General features: G+C 36.2%; 2 protein-coding genes across 5 annotated transcripts in view; one reads left to right on the top strand and one right to left on the bottom strand.

Moving 5' to 3' along the window:
- Positions 1 to 27,328, top strand: part of LOC134812953 (dedicator of cytokinesis protein 7-like) — a 132,937-nt gene that overhangs the window by 26,701 nt on the left and 78,908 nt on the right. For 2 of the 4 annotated variants that reach the window (XM_063820585.1, XM_063820583.1), the window contains exons 11-18: positions 4,596 to 4,670; positions 4,831 to 5,326; positions 5,488 to 5,674; positions 8,358 to 8,475; positions 8,719 to 8,789; positions 16,628 to 16,808; positions 17,450 to 17,560; positions 26,628 to 26,714. In XM_063820585.1, coding sequence (XP_063676655.1) covers positions 4,596 to 4,670; positions 4,831 to 5,326; positions 5,488 to 5,674; positions 8,358 to 8,475; positions 8,719 to 8,789; positions 16,628 to 16,808; positions 17,450 to 17,560; positions 26,628 to 26,714 — 1,326 coding nt within the window. Of the gene's footprint in view, positions 1 to 4,595; positions 4,671 to 4,830; positions 5,327 to 5,487; positions 5,675 to 8,357; positions 8,476 to 8,718; positions 8,790 to 16,627; positions 16,809 to 17,449; positions 17,561 to 26,624; positions 26,715 to 27,328 lie in introns of all 4 variants that reach the window. The other 2 variants (XM_063820584.1, XM_063820582.1) reach the window with 1 other exon arrangement.
- The window catches only part of LOC134812954 (histone-binding protein RBBP4-like), a 152,923-nt gene that overhangs the window by 114,668 nt on the left and 10,927 nt on the right, over positions 1 to 27,328 (bottom strand). The window lies entirely within an intron of this gene.

Below are 27,328 nucleotides of genomic sequence, written 5' to 3'. Positions count from 1 at the left end.
TTTCTCAATGTTCTTTTAAGTAAAGGTGATGTCATTACTTGTGGTGACTTCAACTCGCGTATCGGCCATGACATTGACTTTATCAAAGAGGACAAATGTGGCTACGAGAGCTTCATTCCCCTGCCAGAAGACTACACCCCACAAGAACTTCCAACCAGGAACTCAAAGGACAAAAAGTCGAACAATTACAAAAGACCCTTTCTAGAAATGCTTGTCAATAATGAACTCCATATTCTCAATGGGAGAACTTTAGGAGACTCATATGGTGACTTCACTTGTATTCAGACCAGCGGTGCCAGCGTTGTTGACTACTTTATTATATCACCAAACTGCAGTAAGTATCTAAGTCATATGACAATCCAGCCGTTCACTTGCTTTTCTGATCATAAACCACTACTCCTGGCACTCAACTTCTCTCCTTCCAACACTCTTGTAAACACAAAGGCACTCCATGAAACTTACGCTCGAGCCCCACTTCGTTACAAAATAACTCCTGATAGCCTTTCAAGCTTACGGGATACAATGATGGACCCACTTGTGGAAGAATGTTCCAAAAGCCTCTTAGAAACAGATTATCCCGAAGATCTCCTAGGTACATACAAATTAAACGAAGATATCACAGTACACTTGAACAAAATAGCAGACAAATGTCTCCAAAAGACCAAACATCCCAAAATAACCAAAAAGGGATCAATAAATAAACAACCCTGGTTCACACAAGCCACCAGAGAAGCTAAAATATCTTGTACTCGTGCAGCTCAAATTGTTTCTGATTTCCCCAATAGCGATTATCTTCGAAAAAATTTTTACCAAGTAAAAAATACGTACAAAAGTTTAATTGACCGTACAAAAAACAAATATCTTGACAAACTGAATACAGATATTGAATCTGGTAAAATTCTTAACTGGAAACAATTCAAAAAACTGAAAAAATTTAAAGGAAGAGTTGACAAATTTGATTGCCATGACATGGACAACTTTCAAAAATTCTTTGGTAAACTTTATGCCAATGCACATAGCACCATAACTGTAGAGAATAAGGAAGAAATGCTTCAAAATGCAGAGGCTATTAACAATAATTTCCAACCATCCCCTGCACAATCAATACTCAATGGCCAGATCTCTGTGGACGAAATATCTACTGCGATCTCTTCACTCAAAAACGGCAAAAGTTCCTCGGAGGATATGATATGTAATGAAATACTGAAGACCTTGTCCACAACAAACACACAACTCCTTTGCAAAGTCTTTAACCGCTGTTTGGACACTGGAACTTACCCATGGAACAACAGCATTATTACACCCCTACACAAAAAAGGCGACAAAGATAATCCAGACAATTACAGAGCAGTTGCTGTGAGTAGTACAATCGGAAAACTATTTTCGACCATCATGTTAAACAGGATAATCAAGTTCAAAAATGAATACAACCCGGACCCCATAAATCAACTTGGCTTCGCTAAAGGAGCTCAAACATATGACCACATACTCACACTCAACACCATTACGTCTAAATACAAAAAGCTCAAGGTTCCTGTCTATGCTGTTTTTGTGGACTTCCGGAAGGCCTTCGACTCTGTTTGCCGTGAAGCTCTTTTCTTAAAATTAGCTAAACTAGGTATCACTGGCAAAACATTTAATGTTCTTAAACATATGTATAAAAATTCCACTGGCCAGATAAAACTATCTGGATTTGTCAGCGAAAAATTTGATATCAATAAAGGAACTGAACAGGGTCATCCACTTTCCCCTGATCTATTTAAGATATACATCAGAGATCTTTCCCCTCGACTAGAATATGATAACTGTCCGAAACTAATGAACCAACTTATCAGTCACTTACTATGGGCAGATGATCTGATACTCTTGGCACTGGACCTCAAAACCCTCCAAAAGCAACTCGATGCTTTGAACAATTTCTGCTTGGAATGGGGCGTCGAAATTAATGCAGATAAAACTAAACTCATGAAATTTAATGCCCGTTTTGATACTTATCAGCCGGTTCCCCTCAAAATTGGTGATCACTTGTTAGAAGAAGTCGAGTCATACTGCTATCTAGGAATCGAAATACGGCACATTCACAAATGCCCGAACTGAGCTCAAAAAGAAAGCCATGCGTGCACTTTATGCCATGAAAAGCTCAGTAAACAAATCCAAATTATCATTCCGCTCTCTAACAACACTCTTTGATGGTCTTATTAAACCTATCGTTCTTTACGGAGCGCCTATTTACACACCTAACATGGCTATCATAAAACACATAACAAAACAAGTCGATCTCAATATGGATGCCGACACAAAAACAAAATTTCAAACTAGTATCCTCAAGAAAATTAGCCTTCTGAACAGCGAAAAAGTTCACCTTCACTTTCTTAAATGGTCACTGGGGGTAAATCGTAAAGCCAGCAACGCAGGCGTCTGGGGTGAGTCAGGCCGCTACCCATTAATCTATGAATGTATTAACCTCACTCTCAAATATAGCCAACGTTTGAAAAATCTCAAAGATAACTCCCTTGTCTCCTTAGCTTTCAAAGAACAGATGAACATGAAATTGGACTGGTACAGGGGTTTGGAGCCTGTCCTCGCGCTAGACCCATGTTTCTCTACCGATCATGTCACAGCCTACCGCACACTCAAAAACAATCACTCCAAGTTACTTTTCGAAAGAAACCCGAGTATCGCAAAACCACCAAAAGAGGACTTTCTTATTCACAACGGTTTCAAGAAACGAATTCCTCCTCAATCAACACAACCCATCGGGAGTAAAATATTCACACCACACGTCATTACTAAAACTTTGAAATGTAACTTTAGAGAATATTGGGGGTCCTGTATCAACACTTCTCGGAAATTAGAATTCTATCGTGACCTAAAATCCAAATTTAACAAAGAGTATTACCTAGATAGTGTCATTAAATATGCAGACCGTGCTAATATCACAAGACTGCGGATCAGTGCACATCGACTCGAAATTGAACTTGGCCGATATAATCAAACTCCTCGTGACGAGCGAATATGCTCCTGGTGCAATATAGTCTTAGGTTCTGGTATTATTGAGAATGAAGATCACTTCCTTAACCATTGTGATCTTAACGCTGCATCGAGGCGAAAAGTCCTAGACAAGATCCAGTCACTCATATCAAATCCAATCAAATTCAAACCGTCTGCGACATCTTATTCTGTTCACAATGTCATCCCTGGAGCAAACGTCCTCAAATTCATCAGCAACAACAGTGAAATCATTGAACTTATCACGAACGAAAGTCAAGTCCACCTCACGAGAGTCGTTGCTAGGTTTGCCACTACGTGTTTTAACAACCGCAAGAAATTTGTTGACTCTCTGGCCAGTACATGAACAGTGAACACTGAAAATCACTGTACCCGCTTTTGTTTCTTTTCGCGCAACGACGAGTGCAAACTGCAAAGTGACCTGGCTCAAGCATTACAGCATTACCAAGGCGACTGAAAACAAAATATTTTATGTCAAATCTTTATTTTTCACTTTAGTTAAGTTATATTGATATAATAAATTCAAATCTTATGATATTGTTATTATCTTAACAGTTACTATTGTAGCTCAAGATTTTAAATTTGTATTCCTTGTATTCCTTGTATTCCTTGTATTCCTTGAGTGGTCTATGCAGCCCCCCGGTCTACTCAGCCGAATACTCGAGAAATCGGGTGTGAGGGTTAAATGAGGAGCTGCACATTGCAGCAAAGTCTCGGACGAAGAAAGTATGGTACACACTACCTTAACCGTCACTGGCCAACAAAATCCTTCGGCTTCCTGTAATTGGCTGGTTGCACTTGTGTAACATTGTGGCTGTTGGAATACACCGAAGTAAAATAAGTGTCTAGATTTAAAAAAAAAAATAACGATACATAATAAATGTAATAGATGTGTAGCGTTAATTAGTGACGAGTGCACAGTAACGAGTGGGGTAACGAGGTAAGATGAGCCAGATTACTGAGAAGACAAAAATCCAACGTTGTTAAGAGGAAGCACCTCAAGTGCATCCTGAAGATGTACTGGCCTAGTTCTAGATATCCAACAAGTGCATCCTGAAGATGTACTGGCTTAGTTCTAGATATCCAACAAGTGCATCCTGAATATCTACTGGCCTAGTTCTATATCCAACAAGCACATCCTGAAGACCTACTGGCCTAGCTCCAACGAGGCGTACCCAGACCAGGCCCATTTCCGAGAGAGTGGAGAAGACACGGTGGACGATGCTAAGGAAGGACATGTGCTCCGCAGCGATAACAACACACCGGCCTATCAAGCTCTACTATTTTCCACATTATGATGCTAAACGCTAAAGGGACGTATAGGCAGAGACAGAACTCGTGAAAAAGGATCTATTTAATAGAAAAATGTATTTGAAGGAACGAGGACGATTTTACCAACTTAGTGAACTTAGCAAGGGATATATTAGGATGGAGGAGTTTACTTACTATGAGACAAATTGAACGGAGAAGAAGGTGTTAATAGGCCAGCACTTTGCTGAGCCTCTTCAGTCTTTTTCGTTTATACTTTCATAGATGTTATTATATATATTATATATGTAATGAGTTTAAAACTACTTTTCTTTCAGTTAGACAAAACGCTACAGAAGGACGAGCTGTCAGATTCTTTTGAAGCCTACACTAAAGACACTGACAACCAGAGGGTAACTCTTACTACTACTACTACTATTACTACTACACTTTGTATTTTCACGCGTCTTGTAAAATATATATATTGCTGAATCTTTTGCAGTGTGTGTGCACTTACATTAATTGTTAACATAATAATGTATTCCTGTTTTCATGATAACCGCCTCGTCACAGGTCGCTAATAAGAATGCCAGTGTAGCGGAAGAATTCTGCTCGCGTCTAGGAAAGTACAGGATGCCGTATCTTTGGGTAGGTTTCAACTTAGAACGGGCACTACAAGGAAGTGACGGAATGTTTCTAAACCCAGATGCACGTAATGGTGAAAACTCTTTGAAGGAAAAGGACCTGAACAACAGTGGCGGATCGTGGAAGAGTGAGTCTGATAATTACGACAGCGCGTCCCTCAACTCCCTGCCCTTCAGTGCACGGTTTCCAAGCATGGAGAAAAAATACGGGAGAATGGGCTCAGTGTCCGCTCACTCTTCAGCTGAGAGGATAGACTCCAGTGAGATAAAAACTAACCTGGCCAACTTCCCGCTAAAGAAGGGGCTGATACCCAGAATGTTCAAACAGGAGGTAGAGCATCTCAATGACGAGGATATCTGCAAATATTTGTTCGAGATCAACAATAAGAAAAACTCTACGCTCAAGAGACTGAAGATCGTTCCCGGTAAGTTCACCAATCCACCACTCAATGTTTGCTCCAAAATGTCACCATTCATGATAATCTAAAAGGAAATGTATCATACTTCAGTGGTGAAATTGAAAATTGGCTCCATATCTAAGTCTAAATAACTATTGAGCGAAGTTAATGGATGAATTGTATTCCAGTACACATGGAACTAGAGATAGAACCGGCCCCAGTTGGCAACCAGGCAGTGCTAACCCCTGCTCTACGCAAACTCCTTCCCTACTCTGAGAATAAGCAAGCCGGGGAAACTGAGCGCTGGACATTCCCAGTAAGGGAGGTAGAGGAGTTCCCAGGGCGCGATGTGTACATTCCATACCACGATTACAAGTTAGTTACCATAACAACACATTCCATACCGCGATTACAAGTTAGTTACCATAACAACACATTCCATACCGCGATTACAAGTTAGTTACCATAACAACACATTCCATACCACGATTACAAGTTAGTTACTATAACAACACATTCCATACCACGATTACAAGTTAGTTACCATAACAACACATTCCATACCACGATTACAAGTTAGTTACCATAACAACACATTCCATACCACGATTATAAGTTAGTTACTTTAACAACACATTCCATACCACGATTACAAGTTAGTTACCATAACAACACATTCCATACCGCGATTACAAGTTAGTTACCATAACAACACATTCCATACCACGATTACAAGTTAGTTACCATAACAACACATTCCATACCACGATTACAAGTTAGTTACCATAACAACACATTCCATACCGCGATTACAAGTTAGTTACTTTAACAACACATTCCATACCACGATTACAAGTTAGTTACCATAACAACACATTCAATACCACGATTACAAGTTAGTTACTTTAACAACAGATTCCATACAAACGATTACAAGTTAGTTACCATAACAACACATTCCATACCACGATTATAAGTTAGTTACCATAACAACACATTCCATACCACGATTACAAGTTAGTTACTATAACAACACATTCCATACCACTATTACAAGTTAGTTACCATAACAACACATTCCATACCACGATTACAAGTTAGTTACCATAACAACACATTCCATACCACGATTACAAGTTAGTTACCATAACAACACATTCCATACCACGATTACAAGTTAGTTACTTTAACAACACATTCCATACCACGATTACAAGTTAGTTACTATAACAACACATTCCATACCACTATTACAAGTTAGTTACTATAACAACACATTCCATACCACGATTACAAGTTAGTTACCATAACAACACATTCCATACCACGATTACAAGTTAGTTACCATAACAACACATTCCATACCACGATTACAAGTTAGTTACTATAACAACACATTCCATACCACGATTACAAGTTAGTTACCATAACAACACATTCCATACCACGATTACAAGTTAGTTACTATAACAACACATTCCATACCACGATGACAAGTTAGTTACCATAACAACACATTCCATACCACGATTACAAGTTAGTTACCATAACAACACATTCCATACCACGATTACAAGTTAGTTACTACAACAACACATTCCATACCACGATTACAAGTTAGTTACCATAACAACACATTCCATACCACGATTACAAGTTAGTTACCATAACAACACATTCCATACCACGATTACAAGTTAGTTACCATAACAACACATTCCATACCACGATTACAAGTTAGTTACTATAACAACACATTCCATACCACGATTACAAGTTAGTTACCATAACAACACATTCAATACCACGATTACAAGTTAGTTACTTTAACAACAGATTCCATACCACGATTACAAGTTAGTTACCATAACAACACATTCCATACCACGATTACAAGTTAGTTACCATAACAACACATTCCATACCACGATTGCAAGTTAGTTACTTTAACAACACATTCCATACCACGATTACAAGTTAGTTACTATAATAACACATTCCATACCACGCGAATGATTACAAGTTAGTTACCATAACAACACATTCCATACCACGATTACAAGTTAGTTACTTTAACAACACATTCCGTACCACGATTACAAGTTAGTTACCATAACAACACATTCCATACCACGATTACAAGTTAGTTACCATAACAACACATTCCATACAAACGATTACAAGTTAGTTACCATAACAACACAATCCATACCACGATTACAAGTTAGTTACTATAACAACACAATCCATACCACGATTACAAGTTAGTTACTATAACAACACATTCCATACCACGATTACAAGTTAGTTACTTTAACAACACATTCCATACCACGATTACAAGTTAGTTACCATAACAACACATTCCATACCACGATTACAAGTTAGTTACTTTAACAACACATTCCATACCACGATTACAAGTTAGTTACCATAACAACACATTCCATACCACGATTACAAGTTAGATACTATAACAACACATTCCATACAAACGATTACAAGTTAGTTACCATAACAACACATTCCATACAGGGACAAAAGGATTTCGCGATTATTTTGGCCAAAAATCGCGGTACCGCGAAATTTAACAGGCTATACATTAAACTATACATAAAATTTGTCGCGGAGAATGGGAAATTTCGCGATTTCGTACATGCCGCGAAATCCTTTTGTCCCTGATTCCATACCACGATTACAAGTTAGTTACCATAACAACACATTCCATACCACGATTACAAGTTAGTTACCATAACAACACATTCCATACCACGATTACAAGTTAGTTACCATAACAACACATTCCATACCACGATTACAAGTTAGTTACTTTAACAACACATTCCATACCACGATTACAAGTTAGTTACTATAACAACACATTCCATACCACGATTACAAGTTAGTTACTATAACAACACATTCCATACCGCGATTACAAGAGCAGTTAGTTCCATGCTCATTGCCCATATTACGAGTCAGTATTACGAGTCAGTATTACGAGTCAGTAATCATGGCAACAGTAATCATGGCAACAATAACTTTTGCAACTTTTCAGAAACTTTCTCTACATTTATCCGCTGAGTCTGAACTTCAATAACCGTACTGGAAGCTGCCGCAATATAAAGCTAACGATACAAGTGCTGGAGACGGAGGCAAAGTCAGGTGTCTTGGAGGTAAATTCAGGTGTTTTCGAGGCAAAGTCAGGTGTCTTGGAGGTAAATTCAGGTGTCTTGGAGGCAAAGTCAGGTGTTTCGGAGGTAAATTCAGGAGTCTTGGAGGTCAAATCAGGTGTTTTGGAGGTCAAGTCGGGTGTCTAGAAGGTCAAGTCATGTGTCTAGAAGGTATGAGTGTGAGGTTCAGAAATGTGTCTCAATTTGAACTCTAATTTTTTTCATCTTTCCAATCTTTACTTTCAGTGCATTTATGGAAGGTCTTCTGGAAGAAAAATGATAAATGAGGCATCAACCGTAGTGCAGTACCATAACAAGTAAGAACTATTGTCTATAATAAAGTAACAAGTAATTGTGTGCTTGTTAGACAAAGCCTGTAAAACTATATAAACGCACTACTACTCTGAGTAAGACTGATTACCAGCATCAGAGAATATTATTAGCTGTAACAACAATTTAGTCTCTACTAGCAGGAACCCGTCTACCCTAAAGTGGTGTCAAGACTCAAGAGACTAAAATAATTAGTATCTATTTAATTCGCGTTTTTGACACCACTTGGGGGTCCACATTTTGGGTACTAAAATTCTTATTCCTTGGCTAATATTTTACTTTTTCATGCTGATTTGAAGGTCATAAAGGCATTTGACCGAGTCAAAAAAGTTTCAGTTGTATATCTTTTACGGTTTTTGCGGAAAGTCGCGTTAAAGTTGATGCGAGACGATATATATGGATGGATCCGTGCCATTTTACTGACACCATGGCATCAACTTTAACGCGACTTTCCGCAAAAACCGTGAAAGATATACAACTGAAACGTTTTTGGCTTGGTCAAATGCTTTAATGGCTTCCAAACCAGCATGAAAAAATAAAAAATTGGCCAAGTAATAATGATTTTAGAACCGAAAATTTGGACCCCCAAGTGGTGTCAAAAACGCCAATTAAATAGGTAAAAATTATTTTAGTATCTTGAGTCTTGAGTCTTGACACCGTTTAGGGTTATATTATACGGGTTCCTGCTAGTTAATATAATTTACAAAAAAATAGATTTTGAAAGTAGTCCACTTGTTGGTGCTTGAGCCAGGCTACTTTGCGTGAGAAGACGCGAAGAAATTTATGTGTTACTGTTAGTGAAAGCAAATACAAACTGAGTTGGTACGAGATACCAATCCAAAATCTAAGACTCAATGACACTCCTTCCTTTGGTGTTTTAGTTTTAGTAGGAATAGCTACCTACGCTTTATATATAGTAAGATAGCTACCACATAATTTGACCAACCATCGGTTATAGTCAAAATATACTTGTATCCTCTCGGTGTTGCAACAACCTTCTTAAGAACTATATGATCGAAACAAATTGCTGAGTTAAACGAGTGGAACAATATGTGCTTGAGGGGTGCCTTATTGTATGCCTGAGGTGGCTTATTGTACGCCTGAACACTCGCAACACGCTGCGACCCATAATTTGAAACATTCACTCATTTTTGGTCAGTAGAAATTTCGTTTACAGACCTCAAGACAATTTTCTACTCGAGCATGTGCAGTCTCCTGGTTATGCACCATGTCCAGGACAGATTCATGCAAGGATTCGGGGACTATGATCAAATCTCTACTTCCCTCCGGATCCCTAACTCCAGTCCAACGTCTCCTAAGTATTCCCTCCTTGATACTTAAAAGATCAAACTTTTTCCAATAACTTAACAGTTCCTGTGGCAGTCTGCTCCTCCTCCTCCTCCTCCTCCTCCTCCTCCTGCTCGCCTGAATTAACACAGGTTCCTCCCCCTTGATCGCCCATCTCTGTTTGTTAGGTGTATATTGTATATTCGAACATTATTCCGTCATATTATGATAATTCATTTCCAGTCATAGGCCAAAAATTTTGAAATGCAATGCCTTATTCTGAAAAAAACAGAATAAGGTTTTTTTTTGTAAATCGGACGTATCTCCGGTTGTGATGTACCTTCATCTGTGAAAACTGAAGATCAAAGAATATAATTAGTGCCTTTCCTGTGACAACAGACTTTCTAGTGTGTTTATAAAATTAATCAATGATTGCAGTGCTAGGTTGCGAATACGACTACGTAGAATGCAATATATTTTATCAGATGACTAATACAAATTGAAACATAATTCGGGGCAGCATGAGGCTCTGAAATATCATCCACTATATCAGTATCAAACACGACACAGCTAGAATACTGTCCAAAAAGCTTCAAATAGTAGTCAGTGACATGATGATATGTATTGTATTAGGTATAGCTGAGTGTGTAACTACACGCTGCCCCGTATACCGCACGGAGTGATGTCCGGTTGGTGCACTGACTTTTATAAGCGCTCTCGTGTATCAGAGGTGTGTGTTTAGTTTAATCAGTAATGCGTGTGTTAAAGAGCTTAGCCTTACGTTTCCTCCTCGTGTTTTTGGGATGTTTCCTCCTGTCGTTAGTTTCAGAACACTTCTACAGCTCCTCCCCCGTTACTATGGCAATTCTAGATAGACGATATCAGTTAACATTGGAGAGGTTGAAGGGAGGAAGGAAAAGAGTTGAGGAGTACGGGGACTACAAGATAAAGAGAGGGAGTTGGGCTGCCCTTACTAACCAGACTCTGTGTCTGGCAGCTGCAGATAACAAGGTGGTACTGGCGCCCTGCCAGCTGCAGTCCCCGCTCCAGAACTGGACTATACACTACTCACGGCACCCTGACAGGCGGGACCACGTGTCCCTCCCCGCGCTCTCTAAGTGTGTGGATGTGGGGGCGGTGACACAGCCTCGCGGCACGCCCCTCATTCTGTATGGGTGCCACGGTGGAGGGAGTCAGGAGCTCTCCTTCGACTTCACCTCTCAGATGATCTATCATGGGGAGAGTAATAACTGTTTGGAACTTGCTGAAGGGGGTGAAGTGAAGATACAGGCGTGCAACCTCAAGAAACGTGACCAGAAGTGGATCATATTTCAGTCGGACTAGTGAGTTTATATTTTCCGGCCTAGTGAACTCAAGTACGGACTTATACCCACTTTTAATGCCTGACTATAATTTAAGATGAAGTGCCAGTCTGGATAAAATGAAATATTTTGTAGTATCGTTTTCTTGGAATTATCATATTATAGCATTTGAAATTTCTTTTGATAAAGCAATAATCGCCTTGTAAAATCACATAGGAGGACTAAATAGCATATTTTGAGGGGTTTTTCTTCTAAAAGCTGCATGAATCATATCATCAAAAATAGTAACGATAACATATTATAGTAATACAGATTACAGAGGGGGCCAAAAGTCAGTGTGCAAACGTTGGCCTTAGTATCTCAGTCACTGAGTGCCCAATTGAAATAATTCTTTCTGGTATGACTTACTACTACCACTGGTTCGAGGAATTTGTCAAATCGAAAAATATTCATGTTCATTTTTTTCAAATGAAGGTTCATTTTCGCATTTATTTGATAGTTTGGATAGTCGGATCGAGTTAAATTTTATTGAATTGTGTTTGGCCATTCGAATTACGTTTGTCTTGAAAAAATTAGAGTTGTAGCTTCTCAGATGACCGAGATTCGAAGCATAACGAGTTTATTCATTACGTCTTTACGTGTGATCAGGTGATTGGTTTACCTAATCACGTGATTAGGTGACCCCGTTAACCACCCCGTTAAACATTGCTAAGGGTGCCGAATTAAGGTGTCGTGTCACGGTGTCACACAATCACCCAGTCAGTTTTGTTAACGAGATACACATAATGCTTGATAACTTCGTCATTTCTAATCCGTTTTGCCTCATTGTTTCAGATCAGATGTTCAACATTTAAAAATCTACCGTTTCTGAACAAATTTGGTGTCCAGCATGTTCAGGGAGAACAGTACAGGTGTTTTAATATTGAATGGGCGTGGTATAAAATTTGGCGACGGAATCCTCGAACAAGTAGGTACAGTAGGCCATCTGCAAAGCAACAACTCTCAAATATAAAACACGGCGGAGATATAAGACCCAACGTTTGCACACTGACTTTTGCCCCCCCCCCCCCCCCTGTAGTAATACTAAAGATTACCTTAGTTCGTTTAATTATGGTGGGTTAAATTTGGCGGTTTTTCGGAAATTCCGTCATTATTATTTTACCCGCCATGATATTACCCGCCATAAATATACGAACTAAGAGTAAGAAAACACTCTGTACAGTGTACACATAACCACTGAAAAAAGGGCGTACAATTAGCTATTATAGAGCTATTAAGAGGAGCATTGCAATGGTCCGAGCTATTGTAAAAGTAAATGAGATGCTGACTTATATTATTGTTTTATTGAATTTAACTGTTTCATATTTATGGTTTTAGTTCTCAATAAATTCTCTGGAAATCGTTGTTTACAGTTTACCACAGGGAAATAGAAGCAAGGATATAAATATATTAGCTAATAATACGGAGAACCGCCCTTTTCAACTAGTTTTGTCTTCTGCAGTAGAATGATCATTTTGTTGGGAGACTAAGGAAGGCCTAGAATGAACTTCCTTTCAGTTTTTTTAATAACATGAAAAGTTGATGTCTGAACTTGAAACAAGCAAACTGCTGTGAAACTGCCACAAAGTGGTTTACCTCTATGTTTGGTCCTCCTCGAATGGCCACACCACGACTAAGGAGCCGATCGATATTTTAAATTATCCTGGAATATCAGAGCTTATGCGTGATATCAACTCCAAGTTTGGCTGCAAGCTAAACTCATGCCTAGCAAGCATGTACAAGTCTGGTTCATGTGCAACTAGGTACCACAACGACGACGAGGAGTCTCTTGATCAGTCACAAGGTATTTATATGGTTTCATTTGGAGCAGAGAGGACTCTCGACACAATTCAAGAAAATGGGGATAAGGAATATAACAGTAAATGCCATATCACCCCAAAGGATTTCAGTTTGTATATTATGAAATAGGAGTATTGCCCGAGGTGTCGGGAGTATTGTCTTCACAAGGTTCGCGCGGAGAGTTAGAGACTCTGTATCTTTTCGCTGCCAGATACCGAAGAGAGATGCGAATATTGTAGTCAAGAAGCAAATTGTCCGCACTACGCTGCCTATGCCGCCCACCACCACAACCCTTTACTACCGAACTGTTCCAAGAAAACTGAAGAGCAGGAAACCCACAGTTCTGTTTGGTACATCCATGACGAAATAAGTTGGGATTCCGGGGAAGGGAGTTAATCCATTTGTCTCAAAGTGGTGCAAAAATTAGAGACATCACTGAAAACATTAACCATTTTCATAAAACTCATGCAGCTGCAGAAGCTGACGATATTTTAAAAATAATATTGGGTGTTGGTACAAATGACATAAAACATTCTAAATAGGGGGTTCATTTCCTTAGGAAGTATCTTACTGACTTAATTGACACCACTAAGCAGTTATTCTCCGCTGCAGACTTTCTAACTCGAGACTTTAGATCTTGTAATGCAGAACTATACGATGATGATTGGCTTCATCTCAATATGAGAGGAGTAGGTTTACTGTCCACTTGGCTTGAGTTTGTTGTAAACGAACGCAGTTTTGACAGGGTTGTAAATAATCTCCTAGGAATTTAAATCTTTGATCTTTTCTTTCTTTTAATATTTTGATTAAGACGTTGCGCCACTACGACCCGAATACCAGTTAGCCTAGGTACCGAAATGCTTGCAGTTAAAATTACTTTCCCTAACAACGACTTTTTATAGAGTAGGAACTCTTGGGTTACCTAATCATGATGTCCTAGTTGTATTCACAAGCTGGTTTCCAAAAAGAATCCCCCTAAAATCTATGTTATTGGTGATTTTAATCTTCCCCACACAGACTGGCTATCTTCATCCAGTACCGTACCTATCGAACAATCCTTCATAGATTCTTTCAGCGATCTATCTCTCTCCCAGCTGATCACGTCGCCCACCCATGAAAGTAGTAATACATTAGACATTCTTCTCAGTAATGATGATAACACAATCGATAATTTAGATGTCTGTGATCCTCAATCAGTGTGCAAATCTGATAATCTTCCGGTCACTTTTTCAATTTAAAGCTCCTTTTCCTATAAGAAAACTCCTAAACGTAAGATTTATAATTTAAAGAAAGCAAACTTGGACATGATTAATCGTGAATTATGCTCCATTATGCTAGTCCTAGAATTCTATTAAGTTAGTTAAACACTGTATTATGACTATGGATTTCTGACTATCTTTCTGATTGGGCACTAAGAAATAAGATGCGATTCCGTCCAGCAAAATGTAAAGTACTCGTTCTTTCAGGGAACCATCCTTATCTCCTCCATTTGCATATATCATCTTGATGGCTCTCCTCTTGTGTATGTAGAGTTAGAAAAAGATCTTGGAGTCGATATTACTCCTAAGCTAAGTTGGAATAGTCAATGCGACAGAATTTATACTAAGGCCTGCCAAAAGCTTGGTATGGTCAGAAGAAATGGCCATATTGTCATTGATCAGAAACCCTAACCCTAACCCTTTACGTTTCCCTTGTTCGTAGCCAATTCGAAAATTGTTCCATAATCTGGCACCATCTTACTATATATAAAGCGAGATGATATATAGATATATATACAACGGTGTTTTTTCTCTTTTAGCAAAGGGCTCTACTAGTTGCTAGGAGCATTCTATATACTAGCAGGAACCTGTATAACCCTAAAATGGTGTCAAGACTCAATAGACTAAAATAATTATTACCTATTTAATTCGCGTTTTTGACACCACTTGCACTTGGGGGTCCAAATTTCGGGCTCTAAAATTCATATTATATATAATATTCCTTGGCCAATTTTTTATTTTTTCATGCTGATTTGGAGGTCATTAAAGCATTTGACCCAGTCAAAAAAGTTTCAGTTGTACATCTTTTACGGTTTTTGCGGAAAGTCGCGTTAAAGTTGATGCCGTGGTGTCAGTAAAATGGTATGGATAAACACATCTATCTTACTATATATAAAGCGAGACGATATATATGGATGGATCCGTACCATTTTACTGACATATGTAATAAATCACTTAGTGATAAATTAGAAAGTCTCCAAAAGAGAGCTATAAAATGAATTCTATCTGAAGAGGACCGCAGTTATCCACCTGAGCAATATGTCAAAAAGTGCAAGCTTGTCGACATTCTCCCTTTGTCTCAAAAGTTTGACTTAAATGATCTTATTTTTTTCCACAAAGTTTTTAAACAATTTAAATGCATTGTCATTGCCTCATTATCTCTCTTTATATCAGGGCACTTCTCGACTAAGACGTTGCCACCTCGACAGTCTGTCTATTGTGTCATCAATTTTACCTAAGTTAAGTCAGAATTCACACACCATCCACCTGTACCTCAAATAGTCCACTGGCAAAATCATTTTTCTACAGAACCCATATATACTGTGAAATGGACTCCCTTTACAGGTAAGACAGATTGTGTCTACTAGTCTTTTTAAATTTGAGGTCACTAAGCATCTATGGAAATGTTTATTGGATAGTGAATAGAACAGCCTAGCCTTATCTCCTTGATCCCCATATTTTTTTTCTATCTACCTTTGTATACTTCCAACATCACGCTTCCGGGCCCACATACCTTCTCCCTGCATTCACATTAATGACCATATCAGACTTGTATCTAATACATATAATATGAAAATTGATGTATTGGGTCCAAGTAATTGCGGACATAGTTCACTATGTGTTTACCGTGTTTGGGTGCCCATCTTATTTTACAGATGGTGGCAATATTTTGAACGATTCTATTTTATATTCATTTATTGCTGTACTCTGTAAAATTTGAAAATTATTTAATTTTTTAAATTTAAATTTTAAAAACCCCTAGTGATATTAGGAATTTAGAAACAAGTACAAATAATTTTTGTGAATGTAATTAAAAATATAGCTTATTACAATAACAGGTTTTAGATTTATATGGGATGCATCATCACAAAATAAAAATCGCATAAAAATGTGAAACAATTTTATGCGGTTTAAACGTCAGCTAATGTGATGCCCATTTGTAAATGTAAATGCTGTAGGATAAACTAATAAAGTCCAGCCTCATTAGGCCGGGGTACATTGTTGCAGTTTAAGAGGTTGCAATACTACGAACCCGCTCCACTATGTATTATAGGGCCTCATATCATGGGCCTCAGCTTATATTAAGTTTTACCCTGTTAACTGATGTAATCAACTCAGGAGCCCATATTTCTATGAGGAAGTGAAGATAGAATTACCTCCATACCTGACAAAGAACCATCATCTCCTCTTTAAATTCTACCACATCGTGTGTCAGAACCCTAAACAAACGGACAAACAGAAAACTGACAAAGAGCAGCTGATAGGCGTCACGTGGCTACCATTACGTATGAGAGGAGAGGTGAGTAAAAGTAATACCATTACACACTACATAGTAACCGTTACCATAGCGACCATATCTTAGAGAGGTGAGTAAAAGTAATACCATTACACACTACATAGTAACCATTACCATAGCAACCATATCTTAGAGAGGTGAGTAAAAGTATACACACTACATAGTACCATTACCATAGCAACCATATCTTAGAGAGGTGAGTAAAAGTAATACCATTACACACTACATAGTAACCATTACCATAGCGACCATATCTTAGAGAGGTGAGTAAAAGTAATACCATTACACACTACATAGTAACCATTACCATAGCGACCATATCTTAGAGAGGTGAGTAAAAGTAATACCATTACACACTACATAGTAACCATTACCATAGCAACCATATCTTAGAGAGGTGAGTAAAAGTAATACCATTACACACTACATAGTAACCATTACCATAGCGACCATATCTTAGAGAGGTGAGTAAAAGTAATACCATTACACACTACATAGTAACCATTACCATAGCGACCATATCTTAGAGGGATTGATTTCCCATTACCTGTTATAGGCAGTACTATGCACTACATTACCTGTCGGCAGTACTATGCACTCAATGGAGTAAGTAAGTAGATTTTTATATTGCCGAATATTCACAGGATAGTCGAAGTATTAACGATGATGTTCTGGCACTCGCTCTTGGGGAACATCGACTACCTGTGTGTACTGATCTTCCCAAAAAGGAGGCTTATTCTTGCATCTCCCCAAAGGTTTGTGTTTGTATTTCTCTCAAACGTTTGTATCCTTGCATCTACCCTTACTATTGTATCCCTGCATCTTCCCTTAGTCTTGTATTCCTACAACCGCCCTTGATAATATTACCGACTAAGGTAGTTACTGTAGTTACTGTAGCAAACATGCAATTTTCTGTGTACTTTTAATCTTACCGTCCTGCACTTTGCGCCGTTATATGCTTCGTGGTTTTTAATATAACTCATTAATTCACATCAATATTGTGAATCCTTGCATGTCCTGATTTGGCACCGATTGTCACTAAAATGTATTGTAAGGTTGTATTTCCTAGGGTCATTAACTCGTTTTATTTGCAGTTCTATCAGCCCAGTGAGGTATGAACTCTGAACGCTTTGATTAAAATTTGACAAAATGTTGTCCTGTGTTTAGATTATTGTGATGTTGTTGTGTTGATATGGTAGCTGACCTATTATATTTAGTTATGTTCTCAGTGCTCTTGTTTTGAGGATTCTATGAGACCCTGTCAAGTGGACGCTCATCGTATACATTTCTCCAACATTGTATTGATACCAATAATAAGATCGCATGATTAATTTTTTAATCGACTAAGGTTACTAGTAACCATAAAAATTCGACATAACAATCTAACATATAAAATAAATGTTTCTTTCTGTACGTAACGTACGTACGTACGTACGTAACGTACGGCCGCTCACGTGCAAATTAGGTAAAAAGCAAAAGGTTGCATAGTAACGTTGTTGAAATGCGCAGGTGCAATAATTGTCGGATGTCATTATGGTCGACTTCATTATCAAATTACGTTGTGTTTAGAGTGTTTTACCTCAAATCGACTGTATCTTTGGTTAGGATTGAGATGCAACTACCCAAGAATACTACAAAACAGTTTACTCCCTGTGACCAAGGGCTTTCTAGTCTAACTTACAAAGTTTCTCTTTCTACAAGAATTTTCCCACGTGCAAATTCGACTAGAAATAGGAAGTTTTTTATCGTTTTTTTGTTCAGTGCGAACTTACATTTTAATTGGCTGTATCTTCGGTTGTGTTGGACATTTTTTGATGCGATAAAAACTGACTATCAGAGAATACTATTAGCTTCCTCCATGCGACCACGAGCTTTCTAGTCCTACAAACTATATATGACCGCCCACGTGCAAACAGCAAATTGGATGAGAAATGGGAAGTTGCATAGTAACGAGGATGGAAACGCGCACTTGCACGTGCAATGATTGTTGGAACGACATTATGATCGGTTTTATTGTCTTATTACGTTTTGTGGACTGTTTCACATAGGTTTAATCGGATGTATCTTCATTCTTCAGTTGGGTGATAAAACACACACGCACGCACGCACGCACGCACACACACACACACACACACACACACACACACACACACACATCCACTCTGTATCCTAGTAACATGACCTTTAAATAACAAAAACCTTTAAATAACCATAAATATACATTATACATAATATTATATACCTATTTTGAAATCGGGGGTAATAATATGTATTTATCAGTTAAACAAAAATTTAAACAAAATTTAAACAATTCCATATTATCATAACAATTGAATGTTATCAGCTTGTAGGTTTGCTTCGTAAAGAGGTTAGTCTATATTATGACAAATCAAATTGTGACAACCTTTTCTTTACCTATATTACTGTGATACCACTTATATTACTGTGATATGTGACAATTAATTACTTCTCACCTTTGATTCGAAGATTGTTTCATGTTGTTGACAGCGATAATACCACACTACATAGTAACCATTATACACTACATACCACATTCTGATTGCCTGAACTCCATATTGTATACATATATTATATAAATTATCGCTAATCTCTGTTCTCAGTCTCTATTATTAGAAGCCGAGATGAATCCTTTTTATTCGTCTATATATCTGTATTACTACTTATTTATTTACGGGATAAGAAGAGGAGCGCACTGAATACCATTGCATTAGTGTCCCTCAAAGGTTCCTACACTATTTGGCTTAGTCGCTACAACAAGACCTGGATTGACAACTGGCAACAGGCCGAAAGACCAGTTTAATCCTGTTGAACAGCTGACCGTTGAGACTCTTCTCAACGAACTTGGCTACGATCTCACTTCTCTAGAGTGTCGTGGCAATTCTACTTATCATCCGGTTAACTCTGTAGAGGATGATATTATTCAGGAACATGTGAACTTCATTAAAGATAACTTTAATATTCGTGTTTCTGAGGACAACCTTTGTCTACCGAGAATCTTTTGGATTCCTAAACTTCACAAGAATCCTTATAAGTCTAGATTTATAGCTGGGGCCAGTAAATGTACCACTAAGCAGATATCAGTTGTAGTCAACAAAGCTTTAAAAGTTTTAAAAGAATACTTTTCCAAATACTGCAACTCTATCTACAACAATACTGGAATTAACTGCGACTGGAGCATTAACAGCTCTAAACAGTTCCTGGAAAGGCTGCCTAGACTAGAGATTTTTAATATGCAGGTATACGACTTTACCACTCTGTATACCAATCTAGACCTTCAGGTTGTACAGTCACTGCTTTTCGAGCTAATAGATCTCCTCTTTAGTAATACGAATAAATTTATTTGTGTTTCTCTGTATAAGAACAACAATTTTTTCTCTAAAAAGGAATATAACGGATACTTATGTTTTTCTGCTGATAAACTCAAAACAGCTATTACATTTATTCTGTTTAACACTTTTGTTTGTTTTGGGGATCAGATTTTAAGACAAACGAAAGGCATTCCCATGGGAGGGAATTCTAGTAGCCAGTTCGCTGATCTTTCGCTAGGGAAGTGTGAATTCAACTACATGACACGCCTAATCAAAGAAAAGAAGTTCGGTCTCGCTAAGCTCCTCTCAAGAAACTGCAGATATGTCGACGACCTCAACACCATGAACTATTTGCATTTCTCTAACCTAATCAGGTCCATTTATCCACCTGACCTGCTTATGGAGAGGAGTGGTGACGACAATAAGTCCGTAAACTATCTCGACATCAACATCTCGATGAATAACTCCGGACACGTCGCCACCAAGCTTTACAACAAACTTGATGACTTCAACTTTCCTGTGGTCATGTACACCTTTCCTAACAGTAATATTTCCTCTTCTGTTGGTTATAATGTTTTTTACGGTCAGGTCCTTCGTTACTCTTCCATTATCTCTGACCTTGATTCTTTTCTGTGTTCTACCAACACCCTTTATAGGACACTTCTTTCAAGATGTTATAATGACAGACTCCTGAAGAGTAAATTCAGAAAGCTTCTGAAAGACCGACCTAGTATTCTGTACAAATACAGTATACTTGATGTCAGCGACATCCTTGACATCACATTTAACGTGAACAGGTGATCACTGACGAGTGATTGCTAGGGGGTCTTGGCACATTAAACCGGTACAGGTATTAAACCCCCGAAACCGGTGTGCCAAGTCATCTGCTGATGATGTTCACATAACATTATTTCCTCTCTCCTTTATTCCTTCCGTCTTTTCTTAAACTTACAGTTCAGTTACTTTATTTCACCAGGTCTACCTAAGGATCAATTATTCTTTGGTGGGGTTTCACTTCTGGTATTGGCTTCATTCCCGTTCCTTTTCCTTATTCTTTATACTTATTTTTTATATAGTTTAATGAGATTGTAGTCCTCTTGGACACAGTCGAGCCAAGACTTTCGATGTCTACCTCTGGACCTTTTTCCATGTGCTGGTTTCCACTGCAGCAATTTATTGGGCAGCCGGTCTTGAGGCATTCTTGCCAGGTGTACAAACCACCGCAGTATCTTGCTTGAGATGAAGGTATTTGTAATACCAGCACGCTGTAGAACTTTTTCATTGCTTGTCTTCATGAACCACTTATTCCGTAGAATCCTCCTCGGACACCCCTGATGGAACACCTCTACTCAGGGGTTTAGATGGTCGGCCATGTCTCACTTCCTAATACTGTTAGCACAGCAGCTCTGTATCAGGACATTACGGTTGTACCAGACACGGGACAAGGTGTTTAAGGTGCCCGCTGCCTTGTCAATCATACTATCCAGGGTCCCATCAGCAGATATGATATCTCTATATCTGTATTACAGGTATCTCTATATCTGTATTACAGGTATCTCTATATCTGTATTACAGGTATCTCTATATCTGTATTATAGGTATCTCTATATCTGTATTATAGGTATCTCTATATCTGTATTATAGATATCTCTATATCTGTATTACAGGTATCTCTATATCTGTATTACAGGTATCTCTTTATCTGTATTACAGGTATCTATATATCTGTATTATAGGTATCTCTATATCTGTATTACAGGTATCTATATATCTGTATTACAGGTATCTCTATATCTGTATTACAGGTATCTCTATATCTGTATTACAGGTATCTCTATATCTGTATTATAGGTATCTCTATATTATCTGTATTACAGGTATCTATATATCTGTATTACAAGTATCTATATATCTGTATTACAGGTATCTATATATCTGTATTATAGGTATCTCTATATCTGTATTACAGGTATCTATATATCTGTATTACAGGTATCTCTATATTATCTGTATTACAGGTATCTATATATCTGTATTATAGGTATCTCTATATCTGTATTATAGGTATCTCTATATCTGTATTATAGGTATCTCTATATCTGTATTACAAGTATCTATATATCTGTATTATAGGTATCTATATATCTGTATTACAGGTATCTCTATATCTGTATTATAGGTATCTCTATATCTGTATTATAGGTATCTCTATATCTGTATTACAGGTATCTCTATATCTGTATTATAGGTATCTCTATATCTGTATTATAGGTATCTCTATATCTGTATTATAGATATCTCTATATCTGTATTACAGGTATCTCTATATCTGTATTACAGGTATCTATATATCTGTATTACAGGTATCTATATATCTGTATTATAGGTATCTCTATATCTGTATTACAGGTATCTATATATCTGTATTACAGGTATCTCTATATCTGTATTACAGGTATCTCTATATCTGTATTACAGGTATCTCTATATCTGTATTATAGGTATCTCTATATTATCTGTATTACAGGTATCTATATATCTGTATTATAGGTATCTCTATATCTGTATTATAGGTATCTCTATATCTGTATTATAGGTATCTCTATATTATCTGTATTACAGGTATCTATATATCTGTATTATAGGTATCTCTATATCTGTATTATAGGTATCTCTATATCTGTATTACAAGTATCTATATATCTGTATTATAGGTATCTATATATCTGTATTACAGGTATCTCTATATCTGTATTATAGGTATCTCTATATCTGTATTATAGGTATCTCTATATCTGTATTACAGGTATCTCTATATCTGTATTATAGGTGTCTCTATATCTGTATTATAGGTATCTCTATATCTGTATTACAGGTATCTATATATCTGTATTATAGGTATCTATATATCTGTATTACAGGTATCTCTATATCTGTATTATAGGTATCTATATATCTGTATTATAGGTATCTATATATCTGTATTACAGGTATCTCTATATCTGTATTATAGGTATCTCTATATCTGTATTACAGGTATCTCTATATCTGTATTACAGGTATCTCTATATCTGTATTATAGGTATCTCTATATCTGTATTATAGGTATCTCTATATCTGTATTATAGGTATCTCTATATCTGTATTACAGGTATCTCTATATCTGTATTATAGGTATCTCTATATCTGTATTATAGGTATCTCTATATCTGTATTACAGGTATCTCTATATCCGTATTATAGGTATCTCTATATCTGTATTATAGGTATCTATATATCTGTATTACAGGTATCTCTATATCTGTATTACAGGTATCTCTATATCTGTATTATAGGTATCTATATATCTGTATTATAGGTATCCATATATCTGTATTACAGGTATCTCTATATCCGTATTATAGGTATCTCTATATTATCTGTATTACAGGTATCTCTATATCTGTATTATAGGTATCTCTATATCTGTATTATAGGTATCTCTATATCTGTATTACAGGTATCTATATATCTGTATTATAGGTATCTCTATATTTGATTACAGGTATCTCTATATCTGTATTACAGGTATCTCTATATCTGTATTATAGGTATCTATATATCTGTATTATAGGTATCTATATATCTGTATTATAGGTATCTATATATCTGTATTATAGGTATCTCTATATCTGTATTATAGGTATCTCTATTATATCTGTATTACAGGTATCTCTATATCTGTATTACAGGTATGTCTATATCTGTATTATAGGTATCTCTATATCTGTATTATAGGTATCTCTATATCTGTATTATAGGTATCTCTATATCTGTATTACAGGTATCTATATATCTGTATTATAGGTATCTCTATATCTGTATTATAGGTATCTCTATATCTGTATTATAGGTATCTCTATATCTGTATTACAGGTATCTATATATCTGTATTACAGGTATCTCTATATCTGTATTACAGGTATCTCTATATCTGTATTACAGGTATCTCTATATCTGTATTATAGGTATCTCTATATTATCTGTATTACAGGTATCTATATATCTGTATTATAGGTATCTCTATATCTGTATTATAGGTATCTCTATATCTGTATTACAGGTATCTATATATCTGTATTATAGGTATCTATATATCTGTATTATAGGTATCTCTATTATATCTGTATTATAGGTATCTCTATATCTGTATTACAGGTATCTCTATATTATCTGTATTACAGGTATCTATATATCTGTATTATAGGTATCTCTATATCTGTATTATAGGTATCTCTATATCTGTATTACAAGTATCTATATATCTGTATTATAGGTATCTATATATCTGTATTACAGGTATCTCTATATCTGTATTATAGGTATCTCTATATCTGTATTATAGGTATCTCTATATCTGTATTATAGGTGTCTCTATATCTGTATTATAGGTATCTCTATATCTGTATTACAGGTATCTATATATCTGTATTATAGGTATCTATATATCTGTATTACAGGTATCTCTATATCTGTATTATAGGTATCTATATATCTGTATTATAGGTATCTATATATCTGTATTATAGGTATCTCTATATCTGTATTATAGGTATCTCTATTATATCTGTATTACAGGTATCTCTATATTATCTGTATTACAGGTATCTCTATATCTGTATTATAGGTATCTCTATATATCTGTATTATAGGTATCTCTATATCTGTATTATAGGTATCTCTATATCTGTATTACAGGTATCTCTATATCTGTATTATAGGTATCTCTATATCTGTATTACAGGTATCTCTATATCTGTATTATAGGTATCTCTATATCTGTATTATAGGTATCTCTATATCTGTATTACAGGTATCTCTATATCTGTATTATAGGTATCTCTATATCTGTATTACAGGTATCTCTATATCTGTATTACAGGTATCTCTATATCTGTATTATAGGTATCTCTATATCTGTATTATAGGTATCTCTATATCTGTATTATAGGTATCTCTATATCTGTATTACAGGTATCTATATATCTGTATTATAGGTATCTCTATATCTGTATTATAGGTATCTCTATATCTGTATTACAGGTATCTCTATATCCGTATTATAGGTATCTCTATATCTGTATTATAGGTATCTATATATCTGTATTACAGGTATCTCTATATCTGTATTACAGGTATCTCTATATCTGTATTATAGGTATCTATATATCTGTATTATAGGTATCTATATATCTGTATTACAGGTATCTCTATATCCGTATTATAGGTATCTCTATATCTGTATTATAGGTATCTCTATATCTGTATTACAGGTATCTATATATCTGTATTATAGGTATCTCTATATTTGTATTACAGGTATCTCTATATCTGTATTACAGGTATCTCTATATCTGTATTATAGGTATCTATATATCTGTATTATAGGTATCTATATATCTGTATTATAGGTATCTATATATCTGTATTATAGGTATCTCTATATCTGTATTATAGGTATCTCTATTATATCTGTATTACAGGTATCTCTATATCTGTATTACAGGTATGTCTATATCTGTATTATAGGTATCTCTATATCTGTATTATAGGTATCTCTATATCTGTATTATAGGTATCTCTATATCTGTATTACAGGTATCTATATATCTGTATTATAGGTATCTCTATATCTGTATTATAGGTATCTCTATATCTGTATTATAGGTATCTCTATATCTGTATTACAGGTATCTATATATCTGTATTACAGGTATCTATATATCTGTATTACAGGTATCTCTATATCTGTATTATAGGTATCTTTATATCTGTATTATAGGTATCTATATATCTGTATTACAGGTATCTCTATATCCGTATTATAGGTATCTCTATATCTGTATTATAGGTATCTCTATATCTGTATTACAGGTATCTATATATCTGTATTATAGGTATCTCTATATTTGTATTACAGGTATCTCTATATCTGTATTATAGGTATCTCTATATCTGTATTATAGGTATCTCTATATCTGTATTACAGGTATCTCTATATTATCTGTATTACAGGTATCTCTATATCTGTATTATAGGTATCTCTATATCTGTATTATAGGTATCTCTATATCTGTATTACAGGTATCTCTATATTATCTGTATTACAGGTATCTATATATATATAATATATATCTGTATTACAAGTATCTATATATCTGTATAATATGTTATTAGTTGATAGTTAATAATAGTTAATTATATCTATCTTTATATCTGTATTACCTAAAGTAAGCAACTTCTTCCTTCTACCAATAACCCCAACTTATTGATAATCTTATCTTCAAATGTCATCTAAACCTGTTTGGAATACAAAGCATGGAATTGATTGAGATTTTTGTCTCATCTAGCAACTAGTTTAGATTACCATGTTTGTAAAGAAAATAACACTATTGTAACCTTATAACTTATAACTAGTTACTAGTTATAATAATGATGTAACTTTTTGCAGCAGGTGAAATTACCGTCATTGCAATGGATAGATGACTACAAGGAGCTGTTCCACTTCAAGATATCAACTGTCTCCTCTATTCACTTACAGGTAAAAATACATACAGACCCTGTTAATACAGTGTCGGAGGGGGAGGGGGGGGGGGTTAACAATGTGTTTCAAAGGGGGGGGGGGGGTAACAATGTGTTTCAAAGGGGAGGGGGTTAACAATGTGTTTCAAACTGGGGGGGGGGGGTTAACAATGTGTTTCAAAGGGGGGGGGGTTAACAATGTGTTTCAAACTGGGGGGGGGGGGGGGTTAACAATGTGTTTCAAAGGGGGGGGGGGTTAACAATGTGTTTCAAAGGGGGGGGGGGGGTAACATTGTGTTTCAAAGGGGGGGGTTAACAATGTGTTTCAAAGGGGGGGGGGGTTAACAATGTGTTTCAAAGGGGGGGGGGTTAACAATGTGTTTCAAACTGGTGTAAATAATACAAAATATTATTTATATTTAGCATTATTTATATTTAGCATTATTTGTATTTAGTGTTATAAATTATATTTAGTATTATTTGTATTTAGTATTATTTGTATTTAGTATAATTCATATTTAGTACTATTTATATTTTGTATTTTTTATATATTATAGTATTATTCTTTATTTTAATAACTGACATTTTGTCCTTTGGTCCTTGATCTTTTTAGCAGGGTTTCTAACACGGAGT

This window comes from Bolinopsis microptera, chromosome 3, assembly GCF_026151205.1.
Source record: "Bolinopsis microptera isolate Bmic1 chromosome 3, MBARI_Bmic_1.0, whole genome shotgun sequence".
NCBI lineage: Eukaryota > Metazoa > Ctenophora > Tentaculata > Lobata > Bolinopsidae > Bolinopsis > Bolinopsis microptera.
This window is presented reverse-complemented; position numbering and strand designations above follow the sequence as displayed.